The 17,723-nt window shown below is 37.3% G+C and overlaps 1 protein-coding gene across 1 annotated transcript in view; it reads left to right on the forward strand.

Moving 5' to 3' along the window:
- Nucleotides 1-17,723, forward strand: part of LOC149682732 (centrosomal protein of 290 kDa-like) — a 37,648-nt gene that overhangs the window by 1,661 nt on the left and 18,264 nt on the right. The window contains exons 2-17 of the mRNA XM_089834336.1: nucleotides 1,638-1,868; nucleotides 2,708-2,881; nucleotides 3,392-3,473; nucleotides 3,532-3,768; nucleotides 4,338-4,568; nucleotides 5,851-5,971; nucleotides 6,052-6,378; nucleotides 7,848-8,256; nucleotides 9,552-9,986; nucleotides 10,734-10,888; nucleotides 10,947-11,133; nucleotides 12,544-12,762; nucleotides 13,386-13,500; nucleotides 14,437-14,525; nucleotides 14,680-14,808; nucleotides 15,285-15,419. Coding sequence (XP_089690462.1) covers nucleotides 1,674-1,868; nucleotides 2,708-2,881; nucleotides 3,392-3,473; nucleotides 3,532-3,768; nucleotides 4,338-4,568; nucleotides 5,851-5,971; nucleotides 6,052-6,378; nucleotides 7,848-8,256; nucleotides 9,552-9,986; nucleotides 10,734-10,888; nucleotides 10,947-11,133; nucleotides 12,544-12,762; nucleotides 13,386-13,500; nucleotides 14,437-14,525; nucleotides 14,680-14,808; nucleotides 15,285-15,419 — 3,240 coding nt within the window. The 5' untranslated portion in view covers nucleotides 1,638-1,673. The remainder of the gene's footprint in view (nucleotides 1-1,637; nucleotides 1,869-2,707; nucleotides 2,882-3,391; nucleotides 3,474-3,531; nucleotides 3,769-4,337; nucleotides 4,569-5,850; nucleotides 5,972-6,051; nucleotides 6,379-7,847; nucleotides 8,257-9,551; nucleotides 9,987-10,733; nucleotides 10,889-10,946; nucleotides 11,134-12,543; nucleotides 12,763-13,385; nucleotides 13,501-14,436; nucleotides 14,526-14,679; nucleotides 14,809-15,284; nucleotides 15,420-17,723) is intronic.

Below are 17,723 nucleotides of genomic sequence, written 5' to 3' on the forward strand. Positions count from 1 at the left end.
TTTCGGTATAGTTCGATTAAGTGAAAATTGTTTCGGTATAGTTCGATTAATTGAAAATTGTTTCGGTATAGTTCGATTAAGTGAAAATTGTTTCGGTATAGTTCGATTAAGTGAAAATTGTTTCGGTATAGTTCGATTAAGTGAAAATTGTTTCGGTATAGTTCGATTAAGTGAAAATTGTTTCGGTATAGTTCGATTAAGTGAAAATTGTTTCGGTATAGTTCGATTAATTGAAAATTGTTTCGGTATAGTTCGATTAATTGAAAATTGTTTCGGTATAGTTCGATTAAGTGAAAATTGTTTCGGTATAGTTCGATTAAGTGAAAATTATTTCGGTATAGTTCGATTAAGTGAAAATTGTTTCGGTATAGTTCGATTAAGTGAAAATTGTTTCGGTATAGTTCGATTAATTGAATATTGTTTCGGTATAGTTCGATTAATTGAATATTGTTTCGGTATAGTTCGATTAATTGAATATTGTTTCGGTATAGTTCGATTAATTGAAAATTGTTTCGGTATAGTTCGATTAATTGAAAATTGTTTCGGTATAGTTCGATTAATTGAAAATTGTTTCGGTATAGTTCGATTAATTGAATATTGTTTCGGTATAGTTCGATTAATTGAATATTGTTTCGGTATGATTTGATTAAGTGAAAATTGTTTCGGTATGATTCGATTAGGTGAAAATTGTTTTGGTATGGTTCGATTAAGTGAAAATTGTTTCGGTATAGTTCGATTAATTGAATATTGTTTCGGTATAGTTCGATTAATTGAATATTGTTTCGGTATAGTTCGATTAATTGAAAATTGTTTCGGTATAGTTCGATTAATTGAATATTGTTTCGGTATAGTTCGATTAATTGAATATTGTTTCGGTATGATTTGATTAAGTGAAAATTGTTTCGGTATGATTCGATTAGGTGAAAATTGTTTTGGTATGGTTCGATTAAGTGAAAATTGTTTCGGTATAGTTCGATTAAGTGAAAATTGTTTCGGTATAGTTCGATTAATTGAAAATTGTTTCGGTATAGTTCGATTAATTGAATATTGTTTCGGTATGATTTGATTAAGTGAAAATTGTTTCGGTATGATTCGATTAGGTGAAAATTGTTTTGGTATGGTTCGATTAAGTGAAAATTGTTTCGGTATGGTTCGATTAAGTGAAAATTGTTTCGGTATAGTTCGATTAAGTGAAAATTGTTTCGGTATAGTTCGATTAAGTGAAAATTGTTTCGGTATGGTTCGATTAATTGAAAATTGTTTCGGTATAGTTCGATTAATTGAATATTGTTTCGGTATGATTTGATTAAGTGAAAATTGTTTCGGTATGATTCGATTAGGTGAAAATTGTTTTGGTATGGTTCGATTAAGTGAAAATTGTTTCGGTATGGTTCGATTAAGTGAAAATTGTTTCGGTATAGTTCGATTAATTGAAAATTGTTTCGGTATAGTTCGATTAATTGAAAATTGTTTCGGTACAGTTCGATTAATTGAAAATTGTTTCGGTACAGTTCGATTAATTGAAAATTTGTTTTCGGTATAGTTAGATTAATTGAATATTGTTTTAGTGTGAACTAAGTTCTTTTTGAAGGCAATTAAAGGTCGCCTAATATTCTTATCGAAATTACAATTGACAGAATCTTATATTAACGCTTGAAAAAGATGAAGATGAAATGAAAAAAGCCTTGGCTGAAGCTGCGTTGAAAGATTCGCAGCTTGTTTGTAGAGTAAATTTTTTATCGAGGAGACTTGAAGTTTCCGCTGCATCAGAAAGTGATCTAAGAAAAGAAAATGAAGCTGTCAAAAAAGAGTTATTGAGCCTCGAATTGAATAGTCTGGAGAAAATGAAATACTTATTACGATACAAGGTATGTTTAATTTGAAATATCATGATGTTATTATAAGCTTAACATACACTCCGTAAGAATGAGTCGAAAGGGTACTTGCAACGAGCACACATCCTTCATGTATGGGTAGAGTCGCGTTTCTTGTCGCTGTATCTCGTAGATGGCCCAGATCGGCATCACGTGGCGGTGTATACATCATAGAGTAGCGTCACTCGGCGTTGTATACTTTGTCAATTATTTGCTGTAAACAGAAACAATCGCCTACTCGAGCACGAAAGAGAATCTCAGTAGACAATAGGTTCAATTCTTTCGTGGTGCCACTGTGCCTTTCATTTTGTCTTATGGACAATGCCAATAGAGCTATCTCAGAAGCCTTATTGTGACGTCACTCATGTTATTTACCCATAGAACCAAAGCGGTACCAAACATGGCCGCCCACTGCCAAAGCTAAGTCCATGACGGTTTTACCTAGGCATTGACGTCACAACTGAGATAGCTCTATTGTATAAGCTCTAACGATAAACCCATACTTAAGAGTTATAGGGTTAGGGCAAAAACGGATTTATGGGATAAGAACGTCGGAGTTAGCGAATTCACTCCCCATCCTCGCATACTTTATTGAGAAACTTCGTCTGCTTATATTTTGACTCCACCCACAAATTCTGTATATAGCTACTTCTAGAGATCGAATTTGTGGGTGGAGTCAAAATATAAGCAGACGAAGTTTCTCAATATAGTATGCGAGGATGGTACTAGAGGCTAAAGCTATGATCCGACGTTCTTCCTACCATAAATCCGTTTTTGGTTAGGGTGATATGTATAATTTGCCTCAGTGCTCTAATTGGCTGTGGTTATTTTAGGAGAGGGCTCATAGCAAAGTGTTAAATTTGCAAAAGGCCTTGGATGATTCCATACCAGCGACAGAGCTGGAAATTGCAAATCGTAGCTTCCTAGATCTTAATACAAATTACCAAAAGCTGCTTCAAAAGCAAAATGAAGATAACTCGAAGTTTCAAGAATACCAAGAGAAAGAGGTAGGCCCAAGATCATACATTCATTACTGTGTTCGCATAGTTGTTGTATATTATACTTATTAGCCTAGCTAATGGAACATGAAAACTGGTAACTTAATTATGGGACGCGAAAAACGAGCAGCGTAATTAAGGGACGCGAAAAACGAGCAGCGTAATTATGGGGCGTGAAAACGGAAAGCGTAATTAAGGGACGCGAAAACGAGCAGCGTAATTAAGGGACGCGAAAACGGAAAGCGTAATTAAGGGACGCGAAAACGGAAAGCGTAATTAAGGGACGCGAAAACGAGCAGCGTGATTTAGGGACGCGAAAACGAGCAGCGTGATTAAGGGACGCGAAAACGAGCAGCGTAATTAAGGGACGCGAAAACGAGCAGCGTAATTAAGGGACGCGAAAACGGGCAGGATAGTTATTCAACTTGAAAATGGGGTGCAAACGCGAATGTTTCATTGTATTGTCGTGACGTTTATGAATAAAAAATAGCATTGATACTTATCAAAACCTTTTTTCAGGAGCTAACCAAGAAATTAAAATTAGAATGTGATAAACTTAAAATAGATAATCGCCTCTTAAATGAGAAAGTCAAAATTCTTGGTAAGCAGTGCACTTTGAAATGTTTACGAAATTTCTTACGTAACTGGTAACCTTACAGAAAATGACGCGAGTATGGATGAAGCTAGTTTACAAAATGAACTGCGAGTTACTTTGTTAAAGGAAGCCAATGAACGACAAAGAGCCGATCACCTTCTATTGCAACACGAGCAACTCAAACAAGTTTTTGATAGCATGGATACTAGAAATTGTGAACTGGAAAAGAAGTTTGCCGAGCTGACCAGAGAGGCAGTGGACATCAGAAACAGGGAAAGAATACTTAAAGAAAAGTTGAATGGTATGTTATTATGTTACTAATGTTTAGCCAAATTTCCAGAAACCCCAATTGTACTGTTTACAATTGACGTGATGCTTATAATTGTGGAAAGAAATGAGTTTAGAAACTGGATCTCAAGCATATCTTTTGACATACTATTCGAAAATTAGTTCAGTAGACTCATAACCAACACACGGCTGAAATTAACATTAGATTAGGAACATTATGCTGATTATGCTGAACTTAAAGGCAATGTATGCTTGATAATCTTCTGCACATGAAACTTAATTTGTCAAAGGCAGGAACCTATCAGAAGTCGTCTGCCTTTACCAAGTTTTGTTTTAAGAACTAGACATGGAGTCGAGCAATAACGTCTAGGTCACTTAATTTTTCCTAACGAACCGAACTTTTAACTTTTAATGAAAGCAAATTATTTCAATTGTTGAAAGCTAGGCTTTAGATTTGATGACTACAGTACCTCGTTTATTTAAATTCCGATACTGTATCTCAAAACGTGCCTTTATTTCCTAGTTTCGTTTCCCTTATTTTAAGTGGTGACTACAAACGCGCATTATTCCATTTTTCTTTAGATTGTGTCAGTAATGAAGTATACAACGCCTTGAACACAAAAGTGAGCGAGTTAGAGTGCAAAGAATTGAGGTTAAGAGAAGATGCTGATCGCTATAAGGCAGCTTTGCAATCTGCCAAGTATCAAATACAAACAGTTGAAAGATTCCGGGAAGTCACCGAAAAAGAACTGGAAATGACAAGGAATTTACTCTTGGATATGCAAGCCTCTAGTGACGAGAAGTTATCATCTGGTAAGTCTTCAGCAATGGGCTGATTACTTTTCATTTGCCAGCTCTTAACGCGAAATGGTGCATAGTCTTCAAAACCCGCATAATACCAAAAGTAGATAGGGGGAAAGTAAAGCTCGTGGATGGTCCCCCACCTTTGACTGTGGGTTTCCTCTAAGTTTAGAAGCTCTCTCTCCTCTCCCTTACCCCCTATGCGAGTTTGAGAAAACACCCCAACCCCTTATCGATTTTTTTTTGAGAGGTAGTTCATAGCGACGGCAGCGACCCGGGACAGTAGCCGGTGAAATCGTCTGCTCTAAAGGAAAATTCAAATAGACCAAGTGTTACAGTGTTTAAAAATTCGGTGCTCTGATTTTTATCCTTTAATGTTTGTATTTCCCTATGTCACAAATAATTGCAGGGTCGGGCCCATTTTAGTTGACTAATCCACCTAGTCCAGGCAAAAAGAAATGAAGAATAACCACCACTATCTTCTTCATGTTTTGACTTAAGAAGATCACACTGGCAAATCATATCATATAACAGTTCATTCATGGATCCATTACCTTTCATAGAGTTAAATATTCTAATTCTACTTCCAGTATCGTCCGTGGTAAAAAGATCGTCATTTATAAATTTTAACGTTTCCACTCACAGATGTTGCTTTACCGTATATCCGTATGCAATCTTGTTAAGCCTTAGCTAGTAGGAGTCCTTTTAAAACTGTTTACAGAACTATTTTTCAGTTGCAAATAGGCACTGGCAATGTGCAATGCCTCTCCTACGCGAGGGGGTAGGAACTGTGAGAGAGAGGAAAGGGGGTTTCTAGGTTTTCATGGCGCGGGGATCTTCCAAGTGCTTTACTTTCCCCCCTATCTACTTTTGATAATACTGCTATAGTCTCGACGTACTCGGCATAGTGTAATCGTGCTAGGCATTATAAATCTAAAAGCACTCGGCGCTACCTTAAAGCTCTCGACGCGTTCAAAAAGCAATTCGACATAATCGGTTCAATCTGAACATACACTTCGTATTCAAAACGGACTCGGCGCGTTTTAAACAGAATCATGTATTCTAAACGTACTTTGTGTTCTCTTGATGTAAACCGCGTAATCTGTGCGTTCCGCGTAGCGTAATTTACGTACTCATGGTGTAAGCTGAATAATCTTCGCGTAATCGTTGATTACGTAATCGATGTGCATTCAAATTTAAAGTTATCACCCCCTAGGTCTAAATATGGCCAAAAGTGCACACACAAACACTCTAAAAATTTAAAATTAATATATTTTATTAATATTGTCTATAGGTAATTTGCACAGACAAATAATAGGTTATCAACTCAATGAAACTAAACTGCAACAAGAACTAAACGCTGTCAAACAAAAATTGGATCAAAGTGAAAAACGGAACCAAAACCTCCAGAAAAAGTATATAGGCCTACTACAAAATTTAATTCCCAATTAAATAGCTTAATTGTATTAATTAATGCAACATTATTAAACATTAGGTGTGTTGACAAAGAAGACGAAGTGTACAATATTCATAGCCAAGCTAGAAGCAAAATCCAGCTCCTGACTAGAATACTTTACGAACTGCGACGGCAATTTTCATCGTCAATTCCTATTGTTAAACAAGAGGAGTTGATGAAGGAAGTTAAAGATCTCAATAATGAGAGGAATAATTTGCGAAAAGAATTGGAAAAAGTTAAAGAGGAAAATTCCAAGATTGACGAGGATAAAATGAAGCTAAGCGTTAAACTTCAATCTGCTAAGGAGTTGATACAGACATTGAAATCCGGCTCTTCAGTTGAAAAGATTATGGATTGGCATAAAAGGTTAGGGTTTCTCGAGGGGTCCGACAATACCAAAAAAGCCTACGGGATTTCGCGATTTCGTGATTTTCGAGAAAGATTTCGTGATTTCGAGAAAGATTTCATGATTTCGAAAAAGATTTCGTGATTTCGAAAAAGATTTCGTGATTTCGAGAAAGATTTCATGATTTCGAAAAAGATTTCGTGATTTCTTCCTTCATTTCGTGATTTTGCCAATGATTTCGTGATTTCGAGATAGATTTCGTGATTTCGCCAAAGATTTCGTGATTTCGCCAAAGATTTCGTGATTTCGAGAAAGATTTCGTGATTTCGCCAAAGATTTCGTGATTTCGAGAAAGATTTCGTGATTTCGCCAAAGATTTCGTGATTTCGAGAAAGATTTCGTGATTTCGAGATAGATTTCGTGATTTCGCCAAAGATTTCGTGATTTCGAGAAAGATTTCGTGATTTCGCCAAAGATTTCGTGATTTCGAGAAAGATTTCGTGATTTCGCCAAAGATTTCGTGATTTCGAGAAAGATTTCGTGATTTCGAGAAAGATTTCGTGATTTCGAGAAAGATTTCGTGATTTCGCCAAAGATTTCGTGATTTCGAGAAAGATTTCGTGATTTCGAGAAAGATTTCGTGATTTCGAGAAAGATTTCGTGATTTCGAGAAAGATTTCGTGATTTCGAGAAAGATTTCGTGATTTCGAGAAAGATTTCGTCATTTCGCCAAAGATTTCGTGATTTCGAGGAAGATTTCGTGATTTCGCCAAAGATTTCGTGGTTTCGAGAAAGATTTCGTGATTTCGCCAAAGATTTCGTGGTTTCGAGAAAGATTTCGTGATTTCGAGAAAGATTAAGTGATTTCGAGAAAGATTAAGTGATTTCGAGAAAGATTAAGTGATTTCGAGAAAGATTAAGTGATTTCGAGAAAGATTAAGTGATTTCGAGAAAGATTAAGTGATTTCGAGAAAGATTAAGTGATTTCGAGAAAGATTAAGTGATTTCGAGAAAGATTAAGTGATTTCGAGAAAGATTAAGTGATTTCGAGAAAGATTTCGTGATTTCTTCCTTGATTTCGCCAAAGACTTCTTTGATTCCGGGATTTCTTCCTTGATTTCGCTAAAGACTTCTTTGATTCCGGGATTTCTTCCTTGATTTCGCGATTTCGCTAAAGACTTCTTTGATTCCGGGATTTCGCCAAAATTTTCTTCTTTGATTTCGCGATCTTTGCTAATAATTTCGTGATTTCTTCGTCGATTTCGCGATTTCACCAAAGATTTCGTGATCTCTTCTTGATTTCACGATTTCGCCAAAAGATTTCGAAATTTCATCTTTGATTTCGTGATTTTGTCTGAAAGATTTTGCGAGAAGCGTACGGGATTTCGTGTAAATGTCGGAGTGACCCCTCAGGTTTTCTTCTTCTTTTTTTTCAATTATTAATCCGGGCTCCGTACCAACCCTGCAAATTAATACGATTAATTGTCAGGATTGAAGTGGTTCAGATGGGAGAAATTCACTCGAAACGACTCTCTGAAAGATATTCCAGTCAAAGTGATGCTTTGAAAGAGCTTGTAAATAGATTGGAAGCAAAAATCCTTCGATTGGAAGAACAAAACCTCAGACTAGAGTCTCAACTTAGAGAGCAAGAATTGGAAATTGATGCTAGGAATTTGGACTTTTTAGGAGGGCTCTCTTCAAATAGGCTTCAAAGTGTTTCGACTCGAAGTGAAGCTAGAGAACCTCAAGAAGAATTAGTTCAAATTGAAGAAAGCCTCAATGGAGATTCAATTCACGAGCAAGAAGCTTTGAATGATCTGCCTTTAGAAGAAGACTCCGTTTTAAGTGAAGCATTAGAATCATCAGTCTCTGCGAGTGAAGTTCGAGCACTTAGAGAGGTACGTTTATTAAAGCAACTAAGCCTTGGCTGTGGTTTAGTTTTAAAAAATGCCACTAGATGCTCTCCCATTGTTGAGGAGTGGAGTTTACTATCCTGTTAAGCTTTTGATTGGTTCCTGCCTTTGGCAAGATAAAATTATTGTGTAGATTATAATAACCAGCATGTTGGGGCGCCACAGGAGCTTCCATTTTTAAAGGAAAAGCTCAGGTATCATAACATCCCTTAATTTTGGCTAAATATAAAATTAAACATATTAAAAAAAATCAGGGTTGTGCGGGTCCAGATTTTTGGGTGTCGGGTAAACTTCGGGAATTACCCCTCGGGTCCTACAAAATCCCCAAAATTAGCTTTCGGGTCCAATTCGAGTCTTTGTTTTTCCTTACAGTCCAATTAAAAGCTAGATTTCAAAGCTGAGCCATTATCCCATAATGTAATTCATTAAACAATATTATTTAATAACTTGTTACTAATTAAATTATTTAACCATGAAAGGTAGAAGTATTGAAACATGCTCAGTAACGTCATGAACTGGACCCGTGGGGATTTTGACAGACTCGGCGGGTATTGGCAAAGGCTTAAAATTGGGACTCCAGTACCCGCACATCCCTGAAAAAATAAATGATCCCTTATTACAAAATAATTAGCATTTAATTTCTCTTAAAACGAGGACTACTGCGCCGCCATTGGTTTAGTGGCGTCTGCTAAATCGAACCTCTTACCTCTCATCCTGTGAGAATTCATCCAATTTCGTAGGGGTAAGAGGTTCGGTTTAGCAGACCCCACAGTAGTCCTCGTTTTGAAGACTAAATAAATGCAAATTATTTTATAACCAGATATATATTTTTTTTATATTTTTCCTTTTGTATTTAGTGTAAGTCCGTTCTTTAAAGGGAGGGTGAAGTAGAAAATCAAGTGATTTTTTATCGATTCTTCTACTAATTATAAGGCCAGTCTGCAGAGTGAAACATTCACGAAATACTTCCGAATGATTTTAAAGTTCAAATTGGGTTCAGATTGTCACGTCGCGCGAAAATTTTATAAATCTCGTGATAAATTTCATTAGAAACGGAACGTGCCACGAGGATTATAAAATCATTCGGAAGTATTTCCTGATTGTTTCACTATGTAGACTGGTCTTATAATTAGTAGAAGAATCGATTAAAAATCACTTAATTTTCTACTTCACCCTCCCTTTAAAAAGTACAATAGAATGTTACCTGAACTTTTCCTTTAAGAATATTTCTCTTTTTGATATACTATTATTTCTAATAGTTTGTCTGTTTGTTTGCGCAGACTGTAGCTAATCTAGAAAGACGTCTTAAAGAAGCTGAAGATGCATTGAAATCCAGAGAAGAAGCCTTAAATGACTTGATAGCCCGAATGCCAACTAGTCTGAACACAGCGCCTTCATTGCAAACATCGCAGAGCCCCGAAGTTCAACTGGTGGACTATTTCGAAGCGAAACAGAATCTGAGTGTCGCCCAAACTACCATAGATTGTTTACAGGCTCGCTTGAACCAAAAAGAGGAAAGTATTACGCGTTATCAAGAACTTCTCAATAAACTGAAAGATGATACGGTATCGCAAAAGCTGCATTATGAACGAGAATTGTTGCAACTGCAGAGTAAACTTCAAAGTGCGCAGAGAGATTACGTTCTTTCCAAAACCAAAAGTGCCTCGGATGCTGATGATAAAAAGTTGCTGATGCAGGAACTGAACTCGAGTCTAGTGAGGAATTTTCATGGGTTTTTTTCGGTGCCTCCGAGATGATCGCGAAGCGAGAATATTTTTTAACTAATTTAGTTTGCCATGTTTTCTCGCTTGGTAGCGCTTTTAGTATCGTAAAATAAACATAACTTCAGCCGTCGACTGCTACAATATTAGGGCAAGGTATAGACGTAGAGCGGTGAAACCGAGGTCGCGGATAGTAAAAAAATGTTTTAGAAAATTTCCAAAGGCTTTTATTAAACATCCATGTCAAAGAAGTAAAGGATTAAAAGCTAAGGTTGAAAAAATGAAAGGTTACGAAGGGGTTAAAAAAATTCCTCTTATGGTATAATAAAACTGTGAATTAGCAACTTCAAGATGTTTTTGTTCTACCAAAAAAACAACGATGTTAAAATCTCATAATTAATTTTGTTGTCCATAAAATCTAACAAAAAAGATTCAATAAAAAGTAAATAGCCCCTGAAACAATTACGTTAATTTAAGGGAAAACCATTCTCTTTCATAAAATTTTTATAATTGGCCCCTAAAATATCAACGACAATTTATGGAAGACCCCTTTCGCAACTGCAATAAAAGCGCCATCTAGTACACATATTGGGTGAAAATATTTCCTGTATGAAACTGGATATTTACCCACATAAAAATCGACACGCACGGGCCTAGATCATCTCGGAGGCTCCGGTTTTTTTACACTATTTGACAATAGCATAAATTTACAAGATATTTTCCATCTTCTGTCTTCCTTAGCTTTCGAAAGTAACAGAGCTTGAAGAATCAATGGATATCAGTCAGACAAAACTATCGGGTCTCATGAAACAATTAAACGTAGCTCAACAAGAAACAGTTGAGTGGAAAATCAAAGCTAACAATTTGACGGAAAAACTTGAAGAAGAACAGGAGAGGTATGTCTTGATTTTAATATTCTTTCAGAATCTTATATGCACTCTTTATGCATTTTAGAACTAAGCAAGAGCTGTATTTAAGGCTGCAAGGTGTGGAAGAAGTAAAGAGGCACCAACAGATGGTACAAGTTGTGAATCGAAATTTCGAGGAACAAATCGGCAATCAGCCTGCTCAAGTTATTCAACTGAAACTCATACTGAAAGACCTTAAAAATCAGATTTATGGCAAGGAAAAACAATTGAATGTAAGCTAGCGCAAATAATATTTGATTTTATAATGTACGGTTGTCATACGCTTCATTTAAACGACGTGGGTTTGCACTCTTAATGAAAGGTGACATAGGTATGGGAACCTTTATGAGGTCGGTCTCTATGAGTCTCCAGAATTGAAATGGTGGTCGCTGTACACCGACTACTTAATTTGGGATTACACGGGTTACTCCCAGAATAAAAGCGATGTAACGCCAAGATTAAGGCATGATTATGTCCAGATTACGCCGAGAAACACATTGTTTTTATCAAGCACGGTTATCAAAACATGACAGCGCCACCTGTGAGCCTGTAGCGGAACTAATTACAACTTTTACTTGCTTATTTGCAATCAGAAACATCGTTATGATTTTTATTTCATCTATTTATTAGATTAAAAAGGACTAGAGTTTTTATTATTGAACTCGCGTATTTTATTTAACACGTTTAAAAAACTATCTTGACAGCTTGTTACGTAGATTATAGCAGCAGACGGTAATAATAAGGTTCTTCGAGTGATTAATAGGTGGCGCCACCAGTATTTGATAAAGATTCATGCTCGACAAAAAGTGTATCGCGAAACGTCGATCTCGAGATCACACGTTGTGACTCTAGGTTTAAAACATATATTCTATCTCATTGGCGAGATTACGCCGAAAATATTTCGTTGGGAATACGTCGTTTACCAGGCAAATTCCAAGGGGGCTGCCATTGCCTCTTAGTAGTTTTTGAAACCGCCATCTAGCGTCGAAGTAAAGCGTAAAATTCGGTATTTTTGTCTCTTTAAACGTCGGTGCTTAAAGCCATCTAGCGTTCAAAAGCAGGAAGTTCAAAACCATCGTCTGAAATCCTTTGGCACGGTGAATCTGGTGATTTGAACATATTTTTTAATTCTCATTGATGATTAGTATGTTTTGAAAAATAAATGTGGCAAGTTGGGGTAGAACATGTTCAGTTCTTGGCTGTAAAAGTAGTGATAGGGATTTAAGGGAGTGGAGATCGCGCGTTTGCAAACTTCATTCGGGACCTGACAAAGGGTTAACTCTGTGTCATAAAGATTGTTGTTGTCCGCGGCCATTTTTAAAATACGGAATAAAATCAAAGTACAGAATTCGCTCACTAGATGGCGCTATTATTTCGAGGTTACGCCAAGATTGTGGCGCGATTATTTCGAGATTACGGAAAGAATATAGGGTGAGATTACCGTAAGGTAATTCAATATTCAATGCAACGTGTACAGTAATTGTACAGAACGGAGCCTACGCTATGTAGGCTCCGCTCAGAATGATCAATGTGTCACTTATATCAAGACGATAGTTAAAAATACCCTATTAAGAATGAAAAATACCATAACTAAATCAAAATCATAAATACAAAAGTGCTTTTGATTTTGCTTCATAACCCAGGAACTAATCAATGCAATTCGGAAATTGAGATCTGAAATGCAGTATATGAGAAGGACATCAATTAAACAGGCGGATACACACGAATCTCTAAGTCAGCCTGATAGATCAAAACATTCAATCAATCAAGTGCAATTTGACGAGCCGGAAACTGTCGCTAAAATTGAGACAAAAGACGAAGAAACTCAAACTTCGACTGATTTAAAATATAAAGAGTATCAGGTTAAAGTTAAATTTATTAAATATAAGTGTACTCGTTGTAACGTAAGTTTGACACTGATTACTGAGAGCTTGTCGTAGATTCTCATAAAGCAACGCCTGGTAAGCGTCTGCTGGGCCTTAGTATCGACTAATTGGGTAGGACATGGATTAACTAACGCTAGGGGTAGTTCGTTCCCCCAAAAAGATAACGCATGCATGTTCCAAACGCCCCCTAGCAGCAGCTACTATCCCTAACAGGAAGTTATAAGAAAATTGGACCAAATATCACGTGGCCTATGACGTCAAAATTGAAATCCTGCCTAAATTGGGCAAAAACGATTTATTTTGCCGAGAGATGGCGCCATATCTACATCCGATTTGGTCCAATAAATTGGGGGAATGAAGAGGGGAATCAAGGAATAATTCGGAACATGTAGTTGGCTATAATAATACATGGGAAACCCAGTTAGTGAACAATCCCTAGCGTTAGTTAATCCATGGGTAGGAGGACTGCAAAACCGCGAGTAGTCAATTATCAAGTCGTTCTAGAACTAGCTGAATTAGGGCTGTATAGGAAGTGTCATACTTATGGAACATATCTCATAAACTTATGGAGTGGCTATAATGATCACTTTTAACTAAAGGATAAAATCCACAATTTGGAAAAAGTGCGAGAAAATTTGAAAAAGCAGATAAATTCAAGGGATGAAAGGATAAGTGAACTTGCTGTTGAACTGGATGCATTTCGGATGAACTCGGGTTAGTAATATTTTTAATCGACGAAGTACAACAGCGAATACGCGATTGAAAATAGTCCCAGCTGTGTCAAAGCCCTTGCTAGAGGGGTGGAGTTGACAAGCCCGCTAAGCCTGGCAAAGGTTAATTTTAGGTTCATTCTAATAGGGACTTGGCAATTAGGGCTTAACTCCGCCCCCAGCGCCATTATTGTATTTTTTTTTTACAGAATGAAAGCTATAAGCCCCTCCTCCTGGTATGTTTTTTAGCACTAGTGGAAGGTAGCCTGACGTAGTAATACCAAGTCCCTATTGGTTACTGCTTTTGGCAGGATAAATTTGGTTTATTAAAGACTAGCTGTTAGCCGCGGCGTCGCTCGCGTGTAATAAGAACTTCCATCTAAAATGATATAAAGAATGGGTAGATTTTACTGATGACTAATATTTTTGTAGCACCCTAGGAGCGAAGGCACTCGGCGTTGCCCGTCAGCCCGTCGGGACATTTTTTTTGTTATTTTTCACGCGGACATTATTCTATAAAGAAGGGTTTTAAGTTTTTGGCCGCCATTTAAAAAGATGGCAACAAATCGAACCCGAAAGACCATTCAGCCCGTCTATAGGTTAAAGGAAACCAGTGTACTAAATATTTGCGAAATTGGTTGAAAAGCGCGGACTTTGTTGCATAGAGAAGATTTTTTACATTTCGGGGCGCCATTTATTAAGATGGCGGCGGATTGGAAAAATCTTTCTTAGTACGCGCCTACTACTTATGAGTAACGTTCCTGCAAATTTTCAGCCTTCTAGGGCAAGCGGTTTGGGCTGGGCGTTGATTATCAGTCAGTCAGGACTTTGATTTATATAGATATAGATTAGCCGGGATGTTAGGGGCGCTACAGGAGCCAGCAATTGCTTTAAAATGTGTCAGTGACTTATAAAGAAATGCGAATTGTGTTTCTTTTAGATCAAAATGACGACTTTTTGGAGAAAACCCTTAAAGAAAATGAAGATATGAAAAGGCGACTGGAAAGAGCTCGACCACCTACTTCAAACGTACGTCGAAACTGCATGTTCTTAGAAATCAGTTGGCATCAGGAGTGAACAGCCCATTAGAGGCGTTAATTGTGTAATATGACTGACTTTAAATAATTGGTTCACTCCTGAGGTCATGAGTTGTTGATGGTGTTAAGAAATACATGCATTTCAGGCTCCAGTTGAAGAGAATGGTGTTGAAGAAGTTTCGGAGCTGAAGGAACAGATTCGATTTTTAGAGGAACTAATACGTCGTCATGAACCACCGGAAAAGCCTTACGTTGAGGATGAGAAAGCGCAAAAAGTAATTAGTATATTCTTAATGCTTGCAGGATTTGATGTGGTCAGTTCCACTGCATGCGTTAAGTACTGTAATACGTAACTATTATAGTACAGTTGCCTCTGTACCCCAACAACGATGTCCTATTATGAGTCCAAATATGCAGTGTAGTAAATCAGGGTTCAAAGGGACCTGGATAACCTGGAAAACCTGGATAATTCAGGGATATGGAAAATAGGGGAAAAAGTCGGGGATAAGTCAGGGATTTGAAACTTTTACCCAAAAAGTCAGGGATATGTCAGGGATTTCGTTTGGTATATTAAGCTATGCTTCGAGCAATACTAAATATGAGAAAGGTGTGATGAAGTGGGCTCTGGTAAACACCTTAAAATAGTCAGGGATATTTCCAAAATTTGGTCAGGGATAACCTGGAAAAGTCAGGGATTTTCAATGTAAAAATTTCGTACGAACCCTGAAAATCCATCATTCTTGTTTTGTAGGCAAGGGAAGAACTTATTCGTTGGGAAGAGAGTAAAAAGTGGCAACAAACTACTGAGCGTTTAAAAAGTAAGCTGAAAGAGAAAGAACACGAAGTGGAATCACTTGAGAAGTCGAACAAAACACTGCGAGATCAGGTAAAGAAACTAACCTTTTGTACTTGTTTCATTAATGGTGATTTCAAGCGGTTAGAGAAGTTTGCATTGAGTTTTTTCTCGCTAAAAATCTATGTACCTATTATTTCTAATAACGTTCAATACAATATGGTTTAGTTATAATAATAATAATAATAATTGGCCTAATAATACCCTTACTCAAAAATAGACCTCCGAGTATTGCCTAAAATTAGTCCAATATAGACCTGCTATTTATTTATATTTCACGTTGACCGTTTACGTAAAAATTACGTGACTTACACTTGATTGTCATTTGTGATAAGAGTCATATTATCACTCGTTATAAACCTGTGTGACACCTGATCACTCATTTTTCACTAGACATACGTGACACATAATCACCCGTTATTGACCCAAGAGACAGCCAACATGAGTGAAAAATAATCACCCATTATTGACCCAAAACACCCGACATAAGTGACACATTATCACCCATTATTGACCCAAAAGACACCCGACATAAGTGACACATTATCACCCGTTATTGACCCGAGATGTAAAATAATCACCCGAGATGACAGATAATTAATCACCCGTTATTGACCCTAGATGACAGATAATTAATCACCCGTTATTGACCCTAGATGACAGATAATCACCCGTTATTGACCCAAAAGCCACTCGACATGAGTGACAAATAATCACCCGCTATTAACCCAAAAGACACCCGACATGAGTGATACATTATCACCCGTTATTTACTCGAGATGACAAATAATCACCCCTTATTGACCCAAAAGCCACCCGACATGAGTGAAAAATAATCACCCGCTATGGACCCAAAGCCACCCGACATGAGTGACAAATAATCACCCGTTATTGACCCAAAGACACCCGACATACGTGACAATTAATCACCCGTTATTGACCCGAGATGTAGAATAATCACCCGAGATTACAGATAATTAATCACCCGTTTTTGACCCTAGATGACAGATAATTAATCACCCGTTATTGACCCAAAAGCCACCCGACTCGAGGTGACAAATAATCACCCGTTATTGACCCAAAAGCCACTCGACATGAGTGACAAATAATCACCCGTTATTGACCCAAAAGCCACTCGACATGAGTGACAAATAATCACCCGCTATTGACCCAAAAGACGCCCGACATGAGTGACACATTATCACCCGTTATTTACTCGAGATGACAAATAATCACCCGTTATTGACCCAAAAGACACCCGACATGAGTGAAAAATAATCACTCGTTATTGACCCGAAAGACACCCGACATGAGTGAAAAATAATCACTCGTTATTGACCCGAAAGACACCCGACATGAGTGACACATTATCGCCCGTTATTCACTCGAGATGACAAATAATCACCTGTTATTGACCCGAAAGACACCCGACATGCGTGAACAATAATCACTCGTTACTGACCCAAAAGACACCCGACATGAGTGACACATTATCACCCGTTATTGACCCGAGATGACAAATAATCACCCGTTATTGACCCGAGATGACAAATAATCACCCGTTATTGACCCGAGATGACAAATAATCACCCGTTATTGACCCGAGATGACAAATAATCACCCGTTATTGACCCGAGATGACAAATAATCACCCGTTATTGACCCGAGATCACAAATAATCACCCGTTATTGACCCAAAAGCCATCCGAGATGAGTGACAAATAATCACTTGCCATGGACCCGAAAGACACGACATGAATGACAAATAATCGCCCGTTATTGAACCGATGTACGTGACAAATTATCTCTTGCAACAGACCTGGGGTACACCTGATAAAAGTGACAAATTTTGGCTTGCGATAGACCTGAGATACACCTTAAATAGTTGATATTATATCACTAGTTTATCTGAAATACACCTAATATAAGTGACACACGAAGGTTCTCCCCCATTCGGCTGTACCCAAAATTCAAACGTCCCATTCAAACGAAACCCCGCATGTGGGCGGTTTTCGAAAAATATGGACGGTGTCAAGTGGCTGCACTTAACGATAATTGAACATTGCTTCGATATCCACGATTGATTTAAAAATCCGAGGACGCAATGATCGATTCATTCAATTACGAGATACTGGCTTATCTATCATTATGGGAAATGTAAAATAAGGCATACTACGAAATTGGTCATCTGTTATTACGCTTAAATGATAATTAAAACGAAAAAAATATATTTATTTCTCAGCTAACAAACTTAATGAAAAAGACTTCTGATTTTGTCTTTCATTTTTATTCAAAATCTTTATTATAATACGAATTAAAGGAAGCACTATCATACCA

This window comes from Phalangium opilio, unplaced genomic scaffold (assembly GCF_054372755.1).
Source record: "Phalangium opilio isolate 3A_F unplaced genomic scaffold, DU_Popi_V2 ptg000038l_1, whole genome shotgun sequence".
NCBI classification, from domain to species: Eukaryota; Metazoa; Arthropoda; class Arachnida; order Opiliones; family Phalangiidae; genus Phalangium; species Phalangium opilio.